The sequence below is a fragment of the Carcharodon carcharias genome, chromosome 20 (genome assembly GCF_017639515.1).
Source record: "Carcharodon carcharias isolate sCarCar2 chromosome 20, sCarCar2.pri, whole genome shotgun sequence".
Classification (NCBI taxonomy): Eukaryota; Metazoa; Chordata; class Chondrichthyes; order Lamniformes; family Lamnidae; genus Carcharodon; species Carcharodon carcharias.
In genome coordinates, this window is record NC_054486.1 from 82,326,340 (window position 1) to 82,344,663 (window position 18,324).

General features: G+C 45.0%; 1 protein-coding gene across 1 annotated transcript in view; it reads right to left on the reverse strand.

Annotated features, from left to right (window-relative positions):
- Nucleotides 1-7,209: 7,209 nt before the first annotated feature.
- The window catches only part of LOC121292644 (potassium channel subfamily K member 10-like), a 37,247-nt gene continuing 26,132 nt past the window's right edge, over nt 7,210-18,324 (reverse strand). Inside the window, exons 6-7 of the mRNA XM_041214885.1 lie at nt 14,501-14,643; nt 7,210-7,874 (exon numbers count right to left, since the gene is read on the reverse strand). Of these exons, the coding sequence (XP_041070819.1) occupies nt 7,269-7,874; nt 14,501-14,643 (749 nt within the window). The 3' untranslated portion in view covers nt 7,210-7,268. The remainder of the gene's footprint in view (nt 7,875-14,500; nt 14,644-18,324) is intronic.

The window sequence follows — 18,324 nt, forward strand, 5'->3', positions numbered from 1 at the left end:
CAATACTATGAGCTGGGCTTTTTTGGACAGGTTGCAAAATTTAAATCAATCCTGCTCCACTACCTATGCCAGGAATGTGATCAGCACCAGTGCAAACAGAGTATGAAAGATCAATTCAAACACTAGATTTGGGTTCAATTTCAGGAAAGGAATTTGTAAAGGGCAAACATGAATACCTTTGAATACACAGCTCAAAACTGGCAAGCAGAAATCAAGCCAACTTTAACGCCTGAGATAAACAAGGGTTTTTGAAAATAAAATAGTGATACAGGGCTCAACTTTTGAAAATAGAGAACTGTGGCACTACAGAACCATGAAAGTTTACCACACATTTAGCCTAGCATAATTGTGCCGGATAAAATCAAAAAACTGCGGATGCTGGAAATCCAAAACAAAAACAGAATTACCTGGAAAAACTCAGCAGGTCTGGCAGCATTGGCAGAGAAGAAAAGAGATGACGTTTTGAAGGGTCATGAGGACTTGAAACGTCAACTCTTTTCTTCTCCGCCGATGCTGCCAGACCTGCTGAGTTTTTCCAGGTAATAATTGTGCCGGATCTTTGTTACAGCAATCCAAATCCCATTGTCCTGACCTCCCCACATAGCCATGTATGTTGCTCCACTTCAAAAATCTATCTACTTTCCCTTTAAAAGATGCAATGGTGTCACATCCTGTGAAAAAGCATACCATTCTCTGCGGAGAGAATTTCTCCTAACTTCTCGTCTTAGTGACAAGCTTAAATTGATACATGTTCACACTGATTCCTCAGCCAATGAAACTAAAGCTGTTTGAACATTTTGGGGGAGGGGTTGTGGAAATCACCTGTAGTCCAGCATTATATGCAACTTTAAAGTAACTTCTTTTAATAGTCAATAATCTACTCCTTTTCTGTAAAATGGCATGGTAGCATAATACCATTTTGAAAAAAATCTGTTTAAAATATGTTGGCATAACTTGCCCCTTCTTGTATTAATTGTATACCAGTTGGTTGTTAATATATTTAGGTGGTGGGTCTTAACTAGGGACTCACCTAGCTGTGCTCATACAGTAGGCTGAAGGAGGGTTTATTTTTGTCAGAGGTGCATGGTACGCATTGTGTATCTCTGTAAATAAAACCAGGTAGAAGAACAAAGGTGAGGCTTCAGTATTTTCTGCTTCACCACCCGTCTATCTGAGTTTTGACACCCTGCACTGTGAGTTGTTGATTGTCTCTGATGCTCCAGCAGAAAATTCCACTTTTAGCTCAATGGAATTCACCTTTTACTTTTGAAGAATTGCCCTATCACAACAAACTAACATATGGGTATGCTATTGCGTCGGATCTTGTGCTCCCAATAGTGGGACATACTGAGACATTTACTGCAACTGAGGGTCAGAGTAGAACACAGCGAGCCAACTAATGCTCAAATACAGAAGTTGTTTCACCAGAAATGGCCCTGGGGAGACTATGCTAATAGTCCTACCAGGACCTGTCAGCATCTAAATTTAAGCCGATTAGCCTACACATGCTGTGAGTTACGCTGCTTTATTTGGGTCCACTCGTAGCAGGTTCAAGACTGCTCAGGACTGCAGCCCTTTAAATCTGCAAGTTGTCGAGACACTGCAGCATCCCTCTGCTGCCCCCCGTTCACTCCTACCTTTATCACTCCTGTTCCGCTCCCATTCCCAACCCTCCTCCCGCACATGCATCACCAGCTCTGTTCCCATCACTCACCTGTCACCGCCACCTCCCTGCAAGTCAATGTTAAAATCATGCTACATGGAGTGCATGCTTTAATTTCAATTGAGGGCAGCTGCCATCAATTGAGGGTAGATTAGGAAATTATTCCAATTGAATAAAAGCCAGTTTACACCAGGTGTCACAAAGGAAAAAGGGAATTTGTGCCTGTAATGTGTGGTCTTATGAGTAAACCTGGATTTGGGGGGGGGGGGGGAAAGACAAGAGAGAAATAAAAAAACTGGCTCCAGATTTATCCTTTCCTCAATGTATGAACAATGGTTTTAACGCTACACCACGTCAGAGAAGAGCTAATGGTGGATGGGTGGTTGATTTGGGGAGGGGGTGACAGGGTGGGAACAGGAGCAGTGGGGAGTGACAGGGTGGGAACAGGAGCAGGAGGGAGTGACAGGGTGGGAACAGGAGCAGGAGGGAGTGACAGGGTGGGAACAGGAGCAGTGGGGAGTGACAGGGTGGGAACAGGAGCAGGAGGGAGTGACAGGGTGGGAACAGGAGCAGGAGGGAGTGACAGGGTGGGAACAGGAGCAGGAGGGAGTGACAGGGTGGGAACAGGAGCAGAGTGAGTGGGGGGGGAGTGACAGGGTGGGAACAGGAGCAGAGTGGGTGGGTGGGGGGGAGTGACAGGGTGGGAACAGGAGCAGAGTGAGTGGGTGGGGGGGAGTGACAGGGTGGGAACAGGAGCAGAGTGAGGGGCGGGGGGAGTGACAGGGTGGGAACAGGAACAGAGTGGGTGGGGGGGGAGTGACAGGGTGGGAACAGGAGCAGAGTGAGTGGGGGGGGAGTGACAGGGTGGGAACAGGAGCAGAGTGAGGGGCGGGGGGAGTGACAGGGTGGGAACAGGAGCAGAGTGGGTGGGGGGGGAGTGACAGGGTGGGAACGGGAGCAGAGTGAGGGGCGGGGGGAGTGACAGGGTGGGAACAGGAGCAGAGTGGGTGGGTGGGGGGGGGGGGGGGTGGGGGGGGAAGTGACTGAGTGGGTGGGGGGGGGTAGTGACAGGGTGGGAACAGGAGAGAGTGGGTGGGGGGGGAGTGACAGGGTGGGAACAGGAGAGAGTGGGTGGGGGGGGAGTGACAGGGTGGGAACAGGAACAGAGTGGGTGGGGGGGGGAGTGACAGGGTGGGAACAGGAGCAGAGTGAGGGGCGGGGGGAGTGACAGGGTGGGAACAGGAGCAGAGTGGGTGGGTGGGGGGGAGTGACAGGGTGGGAACAGGAGCAGAGTGGGTGGGGGGGGAGTGACAGGGTGGGAACAGGAACAGAGTGGGTGGGGGGGAGTGACAGGGTGGGAACAGGAACAGAGTGGGTGGGGGGGAGTGACAGGGTGGGAACAGGAGCAGAGTGGGTGGGTGGGGGGGAGTGACAGGGTGGGAACAGGAGAGAGTGGGTGGGGGGGGGGTGGGGGGGGAAGTGACTGAGTGGGTGGGGGGGGTAGTGACAGGGTGGGAACAGGAGCAGAGTGAGGGGCGGGGGGGAGTGACAGGGTGGGAACAGGAGCAGAGTGGGTGGGGGGGGGAGTGACAGGGTGGGAACAGGAACAGAGTGGGTGGGGGGGGGAGTGACAGGGTGGGAACAGGAGCAGAGTGGGTGGGGGGGGAGTGACAGGGTGGGAACAGGAACAGAGTGGGTGGGGGGGGGAGTGACAGGGTGGGAAACAGGAACAGAGTGGGTGGGGGGGAGTGGACAGGTGGGAACAGGAGCAGAGTGGGTGGGGGGGGAGTGACAGGGTGGGAACAGGAGAGAGTGGGTGGGGGGGGAGTGACAGGGGTGTGACAGGAACAGAGTGGGTGGGGGGGGGGAGTGACAGGGTGGTAACAGGAGCAGAGTGGGTGGGTGGGGGGGGGATGACCGGGTGGGAACAGGAGATAGTGGGTGGGGGGGGGAGTGACAGGGGGTGGGAACCGGAGGCAGAGTGTGATGGGGGGGGGGGATGAACAGGATGGAACAGGAGATAGTGGGTGGGGTGGGAGTGACAGGGTGGGAACAGAACCGAGGGGGTGGGGGAGGGGGGGGGAGTGACAGGGTGGGAAACAGGAACAGAGTGGGTGGGGGGGGGGATTGACAGGTGGGAACATAGAAGTGGGTGGGGGGGGGGGAGTGACCTGGTGGGAACAGGAGCAGAGTGGGTGGTGGGGGGAGTGACAGGGTGGGAACAGGAGCAGAGTGGGTGGGGGGGGGAGTGACAGGGTGGGAACAGGAACAGAGTGGGTGGGGGGGGAGTGACAGGGTGGGAACAGGAGCAGAGTGGGTGGGGGGGGAGTGACAGGGTGGGAACAGGAGAGAGTGGGTGGGGGGGGAGTGACAGGGTGGGAACAGGAGCAGAGTGGGTGGCGGGGGAGTGACAGGGTGGGAACAGGAGAGAGTGGGTGGGGGGGGAGTGACAGGGTGGGAACAGGAGCAGAGTGGGTGGCGGGGGAGTGACAGGGTGGGAACAGGAGCAGAGTGGGTGGGGGGGGAGTGACAGGGTGGGAACAGGAGCAGAGTGAGTGGGGGGGGAGTGACAGGGTGGGAACAGGAGCAGAGTGGGTGGCGGGGGAGTGACAGGGTGGGAACAGGAGCAGAGTGGGTGGGGGGGGAGTGACAGGGTGGGAACAGGAGCAGAGTGAGTGGGGGGGGAGTGACAGGGTGGGAACAGGAACAGAGTGGGTGGGGGGGGGGAGTGACAGGGTGGGAACAGGAACAGAGTGGGTGGGGGGGGGGAGTGACAGGGTGGGAACAGGAGCAGAGTGGGTGGGGGGGGGGGAGTGACAGGGTGGGAACAGGAACAGAGTGGGTGGGGGGGAGTGACAGGGTGGGAACAGGAGCAGAGTGGGTGGGGGGGGGGGAGTGACAGGGTGGGAACAGGAACAGAGTGGGTGGGGGGGTAGTGACAGGGTGGGAACAGGAACAGAGTGGGTGGGGGGGGAGTGACAGGGTGGGAACAGGAGCAGAGTGGGTGGGGGGGGGAGTGACAGGGTGGGAACAGGAGCAGAGTGGGTGGGTGCCGGGGGAGTGTCAGGGTGGGAACAGGAGCAGAGTGGGTGGCGGGGGAGTGACAGGGTGGGAACAGGAGCAGAGTGGGTGGATGCCGGGGGAGTGTCAGGGTGGGAATGGGAGCAGAGTAGGGGGGTGACAGGTTGGGAATAGGAGCAGAGTAGAGGGTACCAGGGGTTGGAAGGGGTGGTTAGGTACAACCAGGGGGCCTGGGTTGGGGAAGCTGGAATTAAAAGTAGATTAAAGAAAACATTTTAAAACAGCTTAAAAATATTTACCTGTCTTGGACTTGAAGACTGACTTCAAGGAGCATGTCTTCAGCTCATTAAGTCAAAAGGGGCCCTGGCCTCACTGGAATTGCCTCGCCAAAAGGCCTCCCTGCTCACCTTGTTGATGGAACCACGCTGAAGCCAGGAGAGCAAGGACCTGTTGCAAACTATTGGAAAGGTAAGAATGTCGTTTTAAATGCAGTCAGCAGCATGCCTCTGATGCATCACTGACTCTTGCAAGATCCAAGCCATTACTTACCTCCTACTGTCTGGACATAAATTTGTTCTGGCACAATACAGTCATCAACACTGACATCAAAGATTCAGAGAAAGAAAGCATCTTAAAGTTATTAATTTTTTTAGTAAGAAAATAATTGTACAACTTCAGAGAAATAGAGATATGGAAATTGGATTATTCATTAGAAATGCTCCATCAATAACATTGGATCCTTCTCACTGTAAATCTTACATTATTCCCGTGCTATTTTAAAATAATGATTATTTGGTTTTCAACACATACAATTTGGCCTTGAAATTCATTGGCCCATCTGGCAGACTCCCTCCTGTAACTTTAAGAGGAGTCCACTGGAACAATCAATCACAAAATCAGCCAGGCCTCAGATACAGGTACATTGGGTATTAGTCTGATGCAGGGATTCCCCATATCCCACATTCCAACCCTCAGCTGGGACTCAAGGTAGGGTCAGCATGGTACCCAGGGAGAGAGGGATTACCTGCGCCTACAAATATCAGGTGAACCTGTGGCTTAAGGCTTGGATCAGAGCCTAAGCTCCCAAAGGAGAAGGGTCATCATTTTTCCAATGTATTACAAGTGTCTCCCTGACCCTCTTTTCTGAAGGAGGACATTAAAAACAGTCAGCCTGCAACTTGGAAGCTTTAACTGGTGTTTCCACATTCTTATAGCAGGAGGCAGAATACTCCTCAAACCATCAAAGGTCCAAATTTTACAGCCCTTCCCCAATCTGTGAGCTGAGTCCAAAGTGGCAGAGCAGATACTGGCACTTAAGCTGGGATGCAGTCCTCAACTCCATGAATTTTCAAGGTCTTTTTGTTTTGCATCAATTAAACCACTCCTTTCAAGTTGCTCAGGTTGTAGATTCATGCCCCAGCAATATCTGTTGCAAAAATACCAGGTAGCAATATGAATCCATGCATCAATCCCCATTCGGCTGCTAAATGAGACATTCTACAGAAGGGAAATATCTGACCCGGGGAGAATATCCTCTTGCTCTTTTTTGAAGTGCAGCACTTATATTCTAGGCAATTGGGGTGGGTGGTTTTACCAGCTGCTTCAACAGCAGGCTGCGGGCGGTTGTCTTAATAGAGGGGTTAGAAACAAAAATAGCACAACATGGATCAAAAATACCTGCTTAATTTTATCGGCTTCTGTCTTCATTTTATTGATGTTAATTTTCAAGAACCAATATGAATTAATTGTATTAACTGCAGAAGAATCACAGACAACAAGAGAATGATCATAGATCCATACACCAACATGCTTTCTTTGAATTATTACTTTAGTGTAATATTATTCCCAACACCCATATTTTTTTAAAACCTAATATAGGAAACTTCATAAAATCAGGACAAGAGAGCCCTGGGATATCAACATTTATCAAGATCAGTCTTAGAAGTTACTTATTAAATTACAAAGACAAGGACATGCAGACCGCAGTCTTTTGTTCAGTGCTTATATCAGTCCCCAACAATTACACTCGGCTATTGCAATGTTTTAATTCTGCTGCATTGCTCTGCTGCAGAATTCTTACACCAATCAGAAATGTAACAACTTCAAAGGGTCGTACAGCACACGCCAAGCAGATGCACAGGGCTCCTAAAACAAACTAATGTTTGTTTAAAAATTGTAGAACAGTTCTAATAAATTAGTGGAAATAAATATTCCAAAGCTGAATTCTCTCAGTAATAAACATGATGGAGATTAGTGGGACTTCTGATAAGATACAGAGCCATCCACTTCTTTCCTAAGATATACTGCATTGGTAATGAGCACTAGGTCCATGTATAATTTTCCCAAGTTGATCCTAACATAGTCTTCAAACACATTCCCATAGTTCAAACAGATTAATTGGAGCCGATGTTTGATATTTGGTAGTTCAACCCTTATATCACAGTGGCACAATAAATCAATCTAAAGGTTTGTGTAGACCATGCATGTGTGAAAATGGTTTTCTCACATTTTAAAAATAAGGCACATGTCAATAGTTTAAAAAAAACTCCAAACTATTTTTTTTATATTGTTCACCATGGTGCTTTCATATCTTTTTTTCAAGTAATTTCCTATTCTCTAGATTTTTGGCTTCATTGGGTGTTCTGTCATCCTCTACTTCTGAATGTTGAACGTAGCTTGTTATAGCTGGAATATTTGTATTGTTTTCTTTCTCTCTTTCCTGTTCCTTTTTCTCTTCATCCAGTGTGCAATTTCCAAATGTTTCATATATTTTTCTAACATTCTCTGGTATCTCTCTCTTTAATTCTTTATTTTTGTATCGCTTGGGCCCTCTTGCTGAAGATCCAACTTTATTGATGATGTTGTCTTCTGAAGCTCCTTGCATGTGTTTGTCATATTGCCTTGTTTCTTTCTGCTGTAGATTGTTAGAGTTTCCGTTTATACTTTCCTGAGATGATGCCTTGAATTGACCCGTCTCCAGACCTGCAAACGCCAACCGTTTCTCGGGAGAAAGCATGTCAAGAGAATGGGCTCGTTGGTCCAAACCAAGCCGCCTTCGCTCCATGTTTCGGATGGTTGCTGCCCTTTGAAGTTTGTCATGAATTTCTACACTTAATCGCCTTCGTGTTTCCCTGAACTCTGCTGTCACATTTGCTTTCCATTCAGCGGCGTGAGCCTTAATTTCACCAACCTGCAGGCACATGGGAATCATTATTGATTGTTACACAAAACAAAGAATGACTCAGTAAGGGCAACAGTAACATGTTAGATCAACGGCAGTGTTAAATAAAGGCAACTTTACACACAAAAAATAGGTAAGAAAACAAAAGTTGCGTGTGTTTGCGGCAGTGTCAGTTTCCACTCGGTAGCTGTGTTGTCAACTCGCAGGTTCTTTGCTTGCCCACTTTGGTATCTTGAAGTTACAGATGTAACTTTAACAAAGATTGTTAAATCTTTGCGTGTTAGAAAGTTTGAAAAATGTTGCAACTTGTGTGAACAAGTTTATTTTATTACACCGTTTATTTTAGATAATGGATTGCCAAATCATTTTTTTTTCCCAGCAGTGCATTGAGCATTTTGTTTCCTTCCCTCAGATAAGAATTATTGAATTTCCTGACCACATGAAGTGCGAAGAGATAAAGCAAAGAAGCAAACACTACTTTTAGTGGTCGAGTTGTAGATATTTGACCCATTTCTTGAAATGTCTACTCATTAATGTGTACAATGGAGCTTTTCCCGGAATAAAACAAGACTGCAACGTCATAAGCTCTAGATTTTATAAACTGAACAACCATCTCTGATTCTACTGGCAAAAAGTTTCAAGATTCTGAAAATCACCCAAAAAACAGGATTGCAAGCCAATTAATGCTTTCTAAGGGAATATCCTTGTTGCTGGTTCTAAACCCCCAGGAAATAAATTGAGACAACCTGACTTCATTTCAGTCTAGAGAGCCCATTAGAATGAACACCTTAATTACACCTGTCTGAGCAGGTCCCACAGGTGAAAGCAGAGTGAACCAACGCCACACAGCCTGTCGATTTAAAACTACAGCCGTGCCAATGGAGGGTGACTATTATCCTTGATAAGCTGCTTATGAGCTTTTAAAGACTGAGAAAGCTGCAGCAGAGAGGGATTCAGGGGTCATCGTGCACGAATCCCAAAAAGCTAACATACAAGTTCAGCAGGTATTAGGGAAGTCAAATGGAATGTTGGCCTTTATTTCAAGGGAATGGTGTATAAAAAGAGGGAAGTCTTGCTAAAACTATACAAGGCACTAGTTAGACCTAGAGTACTGTGAACCGTTTTGGTCCCCGTATCTAAGGAAAGGTGCACTAGCATTGGAGACAGTCCAAAGGAGGTTCACTAGATTGATCTCTGGTATGGAGGAATTTTCTCATAAGGAGAGGATGAGTTGGTTGGGACTGTACTCATTGGAGTTTAGAAGAATGCGAGGTGACCTTTTTGAAACATATAAGATTCTTAGAGGGCTTGACAGGGTAGATGCTGAGAGGTTGTTTCCTCTTGTGGGACAGTCTAGGACCAGAGGGCATAATCTCAGAGTAAGGGGTTGCCCATTTAAGACAGAGATAAAGAGGAATTTCTTCTCTGAGGGTAGTGAATCTGTCGAATTCTTTACCACAGAGGGCTGCAGAGGCTGGGTCGTTACGTATATTCAAGGCTGAGATAGAAATATTTTTAATCAGTAAGGGAATCAAGGGTTATGGGGAAAAGACAGGAAAGTGGAGTTGAGGATTATCAGATCAGCGAGGGTCTCACTGAATCGCGGAGCAGACTCGTAGGCCTGAATGGCCTACTTCTGCTCTTAAGTCTTATGGTCTTTGCAGATAATGCCCCTCATTAATATCTGTAGCATCCTTGGCTCTTGGGTTTATCCTTTGAAGTATATTTTGTGGTTTAGTACTAAGATAAAAGCAAAATACTTCGGATGCTGGAAATCTGAAACAAAATCAAAAAATGCTGGAAAAACTCAGCAGATCTGACAGCATCTATGGAGGCAGAAACAGAATTGACATTTCAAGTCTGTGTGACTCCTCTTCAGAGCTACAGAGAAGTAGCAAGGTGATGGAATTTATACAGTTTAAGGAGGGTGCATTGGAGCAGGTAAAGCTGGATAGAAGGCCAGAGATAGGTGGGAGCGGAGAGATTGACAAAGATGTCATGAACAAAAGTACAAAGGGAGTGTTAATGGTGGTGATAAGAGCTAAAAAAGGTGCTGATGGTGGCACAAAGGTAAGAAAGCAGAATGTGATAATAGCAGGACAACAGTAAGCACTCTAGAAAGAACAACGTGAACAAGTGACAGATAGCCCTTCTGGGGGTGGGATGGGGGGAGGCGGCGGTGGTGGGGGGAAAAAGGGGATCAAAAATGGGATAAAACAATGAATAAATGAATGAAGATAAAAATGAAAAATAATTGGGAAAAAAAATGAATATTGAAAAAAGAAATAAAAAGGGGTGAGGATGGAGGAGAGAGTTCATGGTCTGAAGCTGTTGAACTCAATGTTAGGCCCGGAAGGCTGTAAAGTGCCTAATCGAAAGATGAGGTGCTGTTCCTCAAGTTTGTGTTGGGCTTCACTGGAACATTTGCAGCAGGCCAAAGATGGACATGTGGGCATGAGAGCAGGGTGGAGTGTTGAAATGGCAAGTGCCAGGATGGTCTGGGTCATGCTTGTGGACAGACCGAAGGTGTTCCACAAAGCGGTCACCCAGTCTGCATTTGGTCTCCCCAAAGTAGAGGAGGCTGCATTGGTCTGGACTTTATCAATTTTGCTCTCTCTTCTATCTACACCCCTTTTTTTTATCCCTTTTTCAATATTCATTTTTATTTTTTATTCACTTTTATTTTAATTCATTTATTCATTGTTTGATCCATCCCCTTTTTTCCTCCACCACTGACCCCCACCCCCACCCCACAAGGGCCATCTTTTACTTGTTCATGTTGTTCTTTTCAGAGTGCTTAGCCTTGTCCTGCTATTTTCACATTCTGCTTTCTCATTTTAATGCCACTATCAGCACCTCCTTTAGCCCTTACCACTACCATTAACACTCCCTTTGTCCTTTTGTTCATGGCATCTTTGTCAACCCCTCCTTTGCCCCCACCTATCACTAGCCTTCTGTCCAGCTTCACCTGCTCCAACCCCCTTAAACAGTATAAATGTCATCACATTTCTACTTCTCTGTAACTCTGAAGAATATTCATACGGACTCGAAACATCAACTCTGTTTCTCCCTCCACAGATGCTGTCGGACCTGCTGAGATTTTCCAGCATTTTCTATTTTTGCTTGTGGTTTAGTACTGAAGCCTCGCACTGTAACTCTGACTCTGAGGCTCTGCTGACATTAGGGAGGCACACGGGTGGTGGGTATGTCACAAATTCAGGTACCTGATACTTTGTGTACTGAATTTTGTAATGTGATTTTAAGAACCAAATGAAGCAGTGCTAGCATAAAGCAGAACCCTGATTTTAATTAAGCTTCATAGGCTGATTTTTATACTGCAGCGATGGTTCCACTCCCTTACATAAAAGTCAGGAAGCCCTCTTCCACCTGGCCGGTTCACCCCACAGTCATTAAGCAAGCAATGGCCCTTTAATTGGCTAGAGGTGGGACATCTGCCTATCACCAAGAGGAAGCCTTGCCTCAGAGTGTTGCTGGCTGATTGGAAGCCTGCCAGCTCTCATGTTCCAGCAGTGACATCAGAGTGGTGGTCATTGCCGGGACTGCAGCAGGGTCAAGAGGAAGGCGTTCAGCATTGGCGTTGGGTTGTAAATGTCTGGGGTCCTGCTAGGGCTAGGTTGGCAGACAGCAGTGAGGGGGTGAAGGTCATGGAAAGGGGAACGGGGGAAAAACATGGGAGGAGGATTGCACCTTGGCCGGCGGCTTCCAATGGGCACAGGTTGCTCTTCAATGAGGCACCCTCCCCCCAGCCCAGGTTTGCCAGCTGGTGACCATGTGTTGGCCTCTCCTGCCACAGGTAAAATCATAGTGGTGGTGGGAGGAGGCCTTTAAGTGGCCATTAGTTGGTCACTTAAGAGCCTCAATTGGTCCACCGGTGAGCAGGTCACCTGACACCTCTCCACCATGGGTAAAATTGTAGCGGGAGCTGGCGGGTGGCTCCAGGAATGGCAGCCGCCAATTTTACATAGCCCATACCTCTGCCCAACTTGCCATCTCATGCCCAGAGGTAAATTCCAACCCATGACTTTGCCCCTGTGCACCTTGCCCATACAAATGAAAGTTAAACGGCATAACTTGCTTGAAACTAAACCATGAAGCAAGGTTTCAATTGATGATGAACTGTAGCTTTTTCTTGGCAATTAGCATTTAACTATGCACTTAACTTCTTGCATGGCCTTCTGGCCTGTGCATTTCTGACCTTCTGTTATAAAGCATTCAGTTTCTTAAGGTCTTTGCAATTGTTGTTCCCATTGTGCTGAATCAATTTGATGAGATTAGTTTCACGAGGGGCAAACCTTCACCAAGAGCAGATAAACTCATTCCCATCAATATGCAAGGAATTGTATTCATATACTACAACATTTCTCTCTGATTTAAGCCATAGGATTCCTAACTTTGCTGTCTCCACTTAACTGCAGAGGCAATGATTTTGCTGCAACTGTCTTATAGACAACTTCAATGTCTGGGATAGCTTCTCACATAACTACAAAGGTCTTAATGGCACCAAATTGTTATGCAATGGGATCTTTCCACGTCACTACAAGGGACACCTGCCAGACAAGCCAATGCAAATTTGTATAAAGAAAGTAGTTGATGCCATGTTATGAGTAAAAACTAGAGTAGGCACAGAATATTTTGACTGACAGGTTTCCCAAGCGCCTAAGCTGCTATAAGTGTGACGATCAATTTTCTACACATAATCTCTGCTGCTGGAAGGGATACCAGCCCTTAAGTATTTATATGGTTTCTGCAAGGTAATGTCCAATATACGTGAATCAGCCATGATGCTTTTACGATGTAACAATCCATGGTGACCACATTATTTGTAACCCTCACTGTTGGGAGACCAGATCTACAATTGCATCTGTCTCATGTCCCTGGATAGAAACCCTAACACAGCAAAGTACCAGTACAAGTTCCATGCCACCACCTGTTTGTACTGTCGAACACACATTAGGAATGCTAAAGTAACAATTCTGTTATTTGGGCTACTCAGACAGGATGTTACTTTCCACTTTAGCCAAGGTCTCCAAAATCATCACCATTTTGTAATATAATTTGCCATCCAGTGAGGAAGGAGCATGCAGCAGCTCGATTAGAAGGCCAATGAGCCTGCAGGACCACAGAAAGAGGATGAGGCAGGGGAGGAGATCAACATGGAAGAAGTTGATGTACAGGCAGGGAGAATGGTGATGCATTCTGTGATCCTGAACTTCTTCCAGCAATTGATACACCCCACTGAACAATTTGTATTTGCTGTGAAAATCCACTCATTGTCCCACCCAAGAACATGCCATACATTCCTTATACCAAAGCTGAACTGCCATCTTTAAGTTCCCTCCCACCTCCCTCTCTGTGCAAATTAGCACAGAGACAAAAGCAAAAAACTGCGGATGCTGGAAATCCAAAACAAAAATAAATATACCTGGAAAAACTCAGTCTGACAGCATCTGCGGAGAGGAACACAGTTAACATTTTGAGTCCGTATGACTCTTCAACCGAACTAAGGAAAAATAGAAAAGAGGTGAAATATAAGCTGGGTCAAGGGTGGGGGGGTGGTGGGTGGGACAGGTAGAGCTGGATAGAGAGCCAGTGATAGGTGGAGAGAAATGGAAAGCAATGAAGGTGAACAAGGCAAAAGAGAGAGATGGAAATCCTGTCAGAAAGAGCAATACTTCTTCAAGGTAGGCATTCCTTGAAGAGAAGTGGCAGTCAATCTTAGTGTTTAATTGACTGCCACTTCTCTTCAGGGAATGCCTACCTTGAAGAAGTATTGCTCTTCTCTTCGACAGGATTTCCATCTCTCTCTTTTGCCTTGTTCACCTTCATTGTTTTCCATTTCTCTCCACCTATTACTGGCCCTCTATCCAGCTCTACCTGTCCCACCGCCCCTTAACCCAGCTTATATTTCACCTCTTTTCAATTTTCCTTAGTTCTGTTGAAGAGTCATGCGGACTCGAAACGTTAACTGTGTTCCTCTCCGCAGATGCTGTTAGACCTGCTGACTTTATCCAGGTATTTTTATTTTTGTTTAGCACAGAGACAGTTTGTGTTGACCATACTCACTTGGAGAAGAACTTTAAACTCTTCTGTGCAAGGTATTAATGTGTTCTACTAGATTTGTGTCCTACAATTTGTTTCCAACAATAATGTGCTCAAAAAATGGGCAAATATTATCTCCAAATCTGGCGTGCTATCACTGTGAGAGTGCAGCAGTTATTTTTATTCATTTATAGGATGTGGGCATCTCTGGCTCAGCCAGCATTTATTGCCCATCCCTAATTGCCCTTGAGAAGGTGGTGGTGAGCTGCCTTCTTGAACCACTGCAGTCCATGTGGTGTAGGTACACCCACAGTGCTGTTAGGGAAGGTGTTCCAGGATTTTCACCCAGCCTTTAGACCTGCTCCATGGGCAGATGAGGAAGAAGCAGGTGGACAAACATGGGTTTACTGATCTTTTGTATTTCTCTTGGTGCAATTGAAACTCTTACATATTTATTCTCAGGATCTGGCATACTATATTTGTCTGCTCTGCAGCCTCCATCCTGGATCTGTTATTTAATTAGTAGGTGGCCTTTAGCTCCAAAAATGGTTTGCATGCTTATATCAGCATCTTACCTCTTCCTTTGTTTTCTTGGATATCACACGTAGCCAGTCTCCAATCATGCTGAGGACAGCTGCAAAGTAGGCCAGACCCACAAGAATCCAGAACCAGACTAATGGTTTATACCATTCCCGATAATGAATAGCTATGTTTCCACCTGAATAAACAGATTATACAGAACTAAGTGCACACATTTTATGGATTTAAAACTTTTAATTGTTTCTTGATGTTGCACAGTATATCGGAAAATGAGGGCCTGTTGCTTAATTTTCAAAGATCTAATTACACAGTAACTGCTAACCTCTGTCGCCTAGTGATCACTCAGTGACAGAAGATGTATATTCAGCACTACCAGGTGATGTCCAACAATTTGTAAAGCATTTCTTCTAAGTGTTAAAGTTCACAAAAATATTCACCAATTCATAAAACACTCAAAACAGCAGCAGTTCTTAATAGCATTAACTAAATTGGCCTTGGTTCAGATACTTGGTTTGATTGAATCTGGCCTAAGCCAATCAAACTCAGAGTTGGAAACAAACAGCTAAAATTACTATTTCTGATTAAAAATCAAAGGAAAAGCACAGGCTGTGTCAATATCAGCAGTATTTTATTTACACAAATATATTCCTGACAGTCTGACCTCAGGTACAATACTAGCCACTGGTTTGCTTGTTTTCAAAATGGAACATCTGCCTTGCTGTTTCTATTGCCACATTAGATTTACATTAATTTATGTTGTGCATCCTGTTCTTTCAATTATTTATCTCTTTACACAGAGTAATCCATTAAGGCATGAGGTTGGTCTAACAGGGCCCTGCCGTTGGCAAAGTATCAAAAATGCACGAAATAAACTAGTGGAAAAATTTAGAACATTTAGATAAACAAAGAAACAGAGTCTGAGACTGTAAATTGATACTCAGCACTGATTTTTTTTTAGTTCTTTGTGAGGTCTGAATTTTTCTTTTGAAATCAACTTCAAAATTATGAATACTTATCAGTTGAGACTGATACCCATAACCGAATGGTAAAAATGAAAATTGCAGCTTGAGTTATTAGGTGAATTTGAATAATATGTCCATGCGGAAGAACAATTTTTATATGTATTTAAATAATCCACCACTAATAAGTTAAAGAACAGATCCTTTCAACAACCTGTAGCATGTACAATACATGCTGTTTTCAATAAAGTTTTCAAATTCTTTTCAGTGCATTTTTCGAGAACACAACTGACCATTTTTCTCATGGGTTTATTTGCTACTATTGGAAAGCCCTTCTGATGAATATTAAAACTGAGTGATCTGTTTACACTTTTAGAAATGAAATGTGTGCTTCATTTATCATTAGCTCGCCCAATTTTGTTGTTAGTTTCAGCCTGTTTAGGTCCATCAAGTTTCATATTTTTTCTGTCTGACAGAGCAGGGTGGTGATCTAGCAGCGTGCATCCCCAGAGGATAATGCAAGAGAAAAACAGGTGTAAAACAAGGTGGGATAGAATAATAGAAATGAATGCATTTGAAATAAACAGTTCACTCTTGTATTTTCTCCATTCGTTTCTAAACTTACTAAAACTGCAACATGGTCATCGTACAATTTCTCCAACAAAGGAAAACTAGCTAATAAATTGATATTGAAGTCAAGGCATTATTGTACTGCAGTTTATGGGGATGTTTTCAAAAGGAGTGGTACTTATAAAAAAGGAAACTCCAACAGCAGCGCAAAAGACTAATAGAACTGATATAGCAACAATTTAGTTATTGTGGTAGTTGTTTGCATCCTGGCTAACATTAATCCTTCAACCAGAATCTAAAAAAGATTATCGGATCATTTATTTCATTGCCCTTGGTGAGAACTTGCAGCAAGCAAATTAGCTTTTGCATTTCTTTGGGTAGGATTTTTAGGTCGGTGGGTCCGGGAGCATCCGGGAAACTGACCGCCAACCGCGATCGGCCCCCAACCATGACTTCACCCTGGCTGGCCAATTAACTGACAATGTGAAGCGCAAAGCAAAATGCTCAGCACTGCTGGGATGGGGGCAGGAGGAGGGCGGGCACTGACGTAAGCATGGGCACGGACAAGCGGGGAATGAAAGCTCCCTGAAGGCGGACTGCTGCCCCAGGGAGCTGAAGATTTGAAAACCAATAACTAATTGTTTTACAAATCATGAAAAAAAAATGTCCACGCATCACAATCAGTCACCTGGACATAAACATGATAAAAATACTGTCCATAGATTTTTATTTTTTTTTTTAAATTTAATAACAGAAACCTCATCCCACCCTTGGATGAGCTTTCAAGAAAAGTGCAAAGTCCAGCTGGCCAATTTGACCGTCCACCAACCATAAGGTTGGACAGACCATGAAAACTCAGAGTTAATTACAACTTTAATGGCCTTAATAGGCCTCTTAATTGTCAGCGGGGGCGCTTCTAACTATCGCGCGCACCTGCTGACCGAAATATCGCATGAGCGTGGGATGACGTCGGGACGTTCATCTGACGTCATCTGGTGCGATTTCACGTCCAATCGGGTCAGGTGCGTGCCCGCACAGCGACCTAAAATTTCTGCCCCTTCATTACAACTGTAATGGCATTACAAAAAAATCGTACTGAAAGGTGCCTTGCAAATGCACATCAATCCATATCTAACTCTCTTAAATGAATATTACGTCTGGTTTGTTAGCAACTAAAGCTTCAGATATGCATATGATTGTCTTCACTACACAATGCAAGTGGTTGAAATACTTCCACTATTGCATTGATGTATATTCCAAAATCATACGCAGAATCTTGCCTTCAGATTCTTGTATTATAAGTCATCAATATTTTGCATTATAGGAATGCAAATAATTACTCATTATTATGGTTTGAATTTTATTGAAGCATACGTCGTAGCCACCCTGGGATTGTTATGTTGCCGCAGAAATAATCTTAGATCAAGCAACATAAAAGGCTGTAGCAGAAGTAAAATTAATTATTAAATATCAAAGATCCAACTTCGAGTCCCATACGCCCAGTCATTTTTAGAAAAAAACTTATGTAAAGTACAGATTTTTAAGTTAAATATTTGAGAAAATTACACCAAACTACCAAAAAACTAAATTTTTCATGTAAAAATATCATTGCAAAGTCACATACATGGAGTAACAATGTGACATACCACATAATTGTTGCTCCAAATGTCGAAACCCCTGGTGTCATAAGTGTGAACTGTTATCTATTTAATGTAAGTTCTGCTCAACTGTGCCTATAGCTCAGCCAAAGTGGGCAGCTAACTTTTAAAAGGCAGCATCAGGAGGAATATCCGATCGAAGCGGATTTCGTCATTAGTGGCACATTGCTTTAAAACTCAATCACTGGATAATCAAAATAAATTACATAAAATTGGCATAGAGTCTCCACATGATTTATTCCTAGCTATCAGCTTAATAATATAGACGAAAATGAAAAGGTGCCAAAGATTGCAGAATTTTAAGCGTGAGTTGTGCACAACCACTTTATGTGCTGAGTATGTACCAACTTTTACATTGGTTCAAAAGATCATTTACCATAAAACTGCTATGCTCCCAGGTTAGAAAGGTGAGTTTCTGCTGATTGTACCTCATACAGAGATGTTGATAACATTGGCCCAATCTTCCAGTCAGTGGCAGAGCAGGTGTGCCTGCCGCTGACTGGGCTTCAACCTTACCACTTTACACTAGAACATTTGCACTTTCCGATCCAGGCTCCAGTTTGAATCCAGTAATGAGCAGAATCAGGAGACCAAGTGATGAGCGTAATTCCAGATAAGCTACACCCCTTTTTCATTAGGAACTGAAGACATGCCCCTTAAGATCTGTTTTTA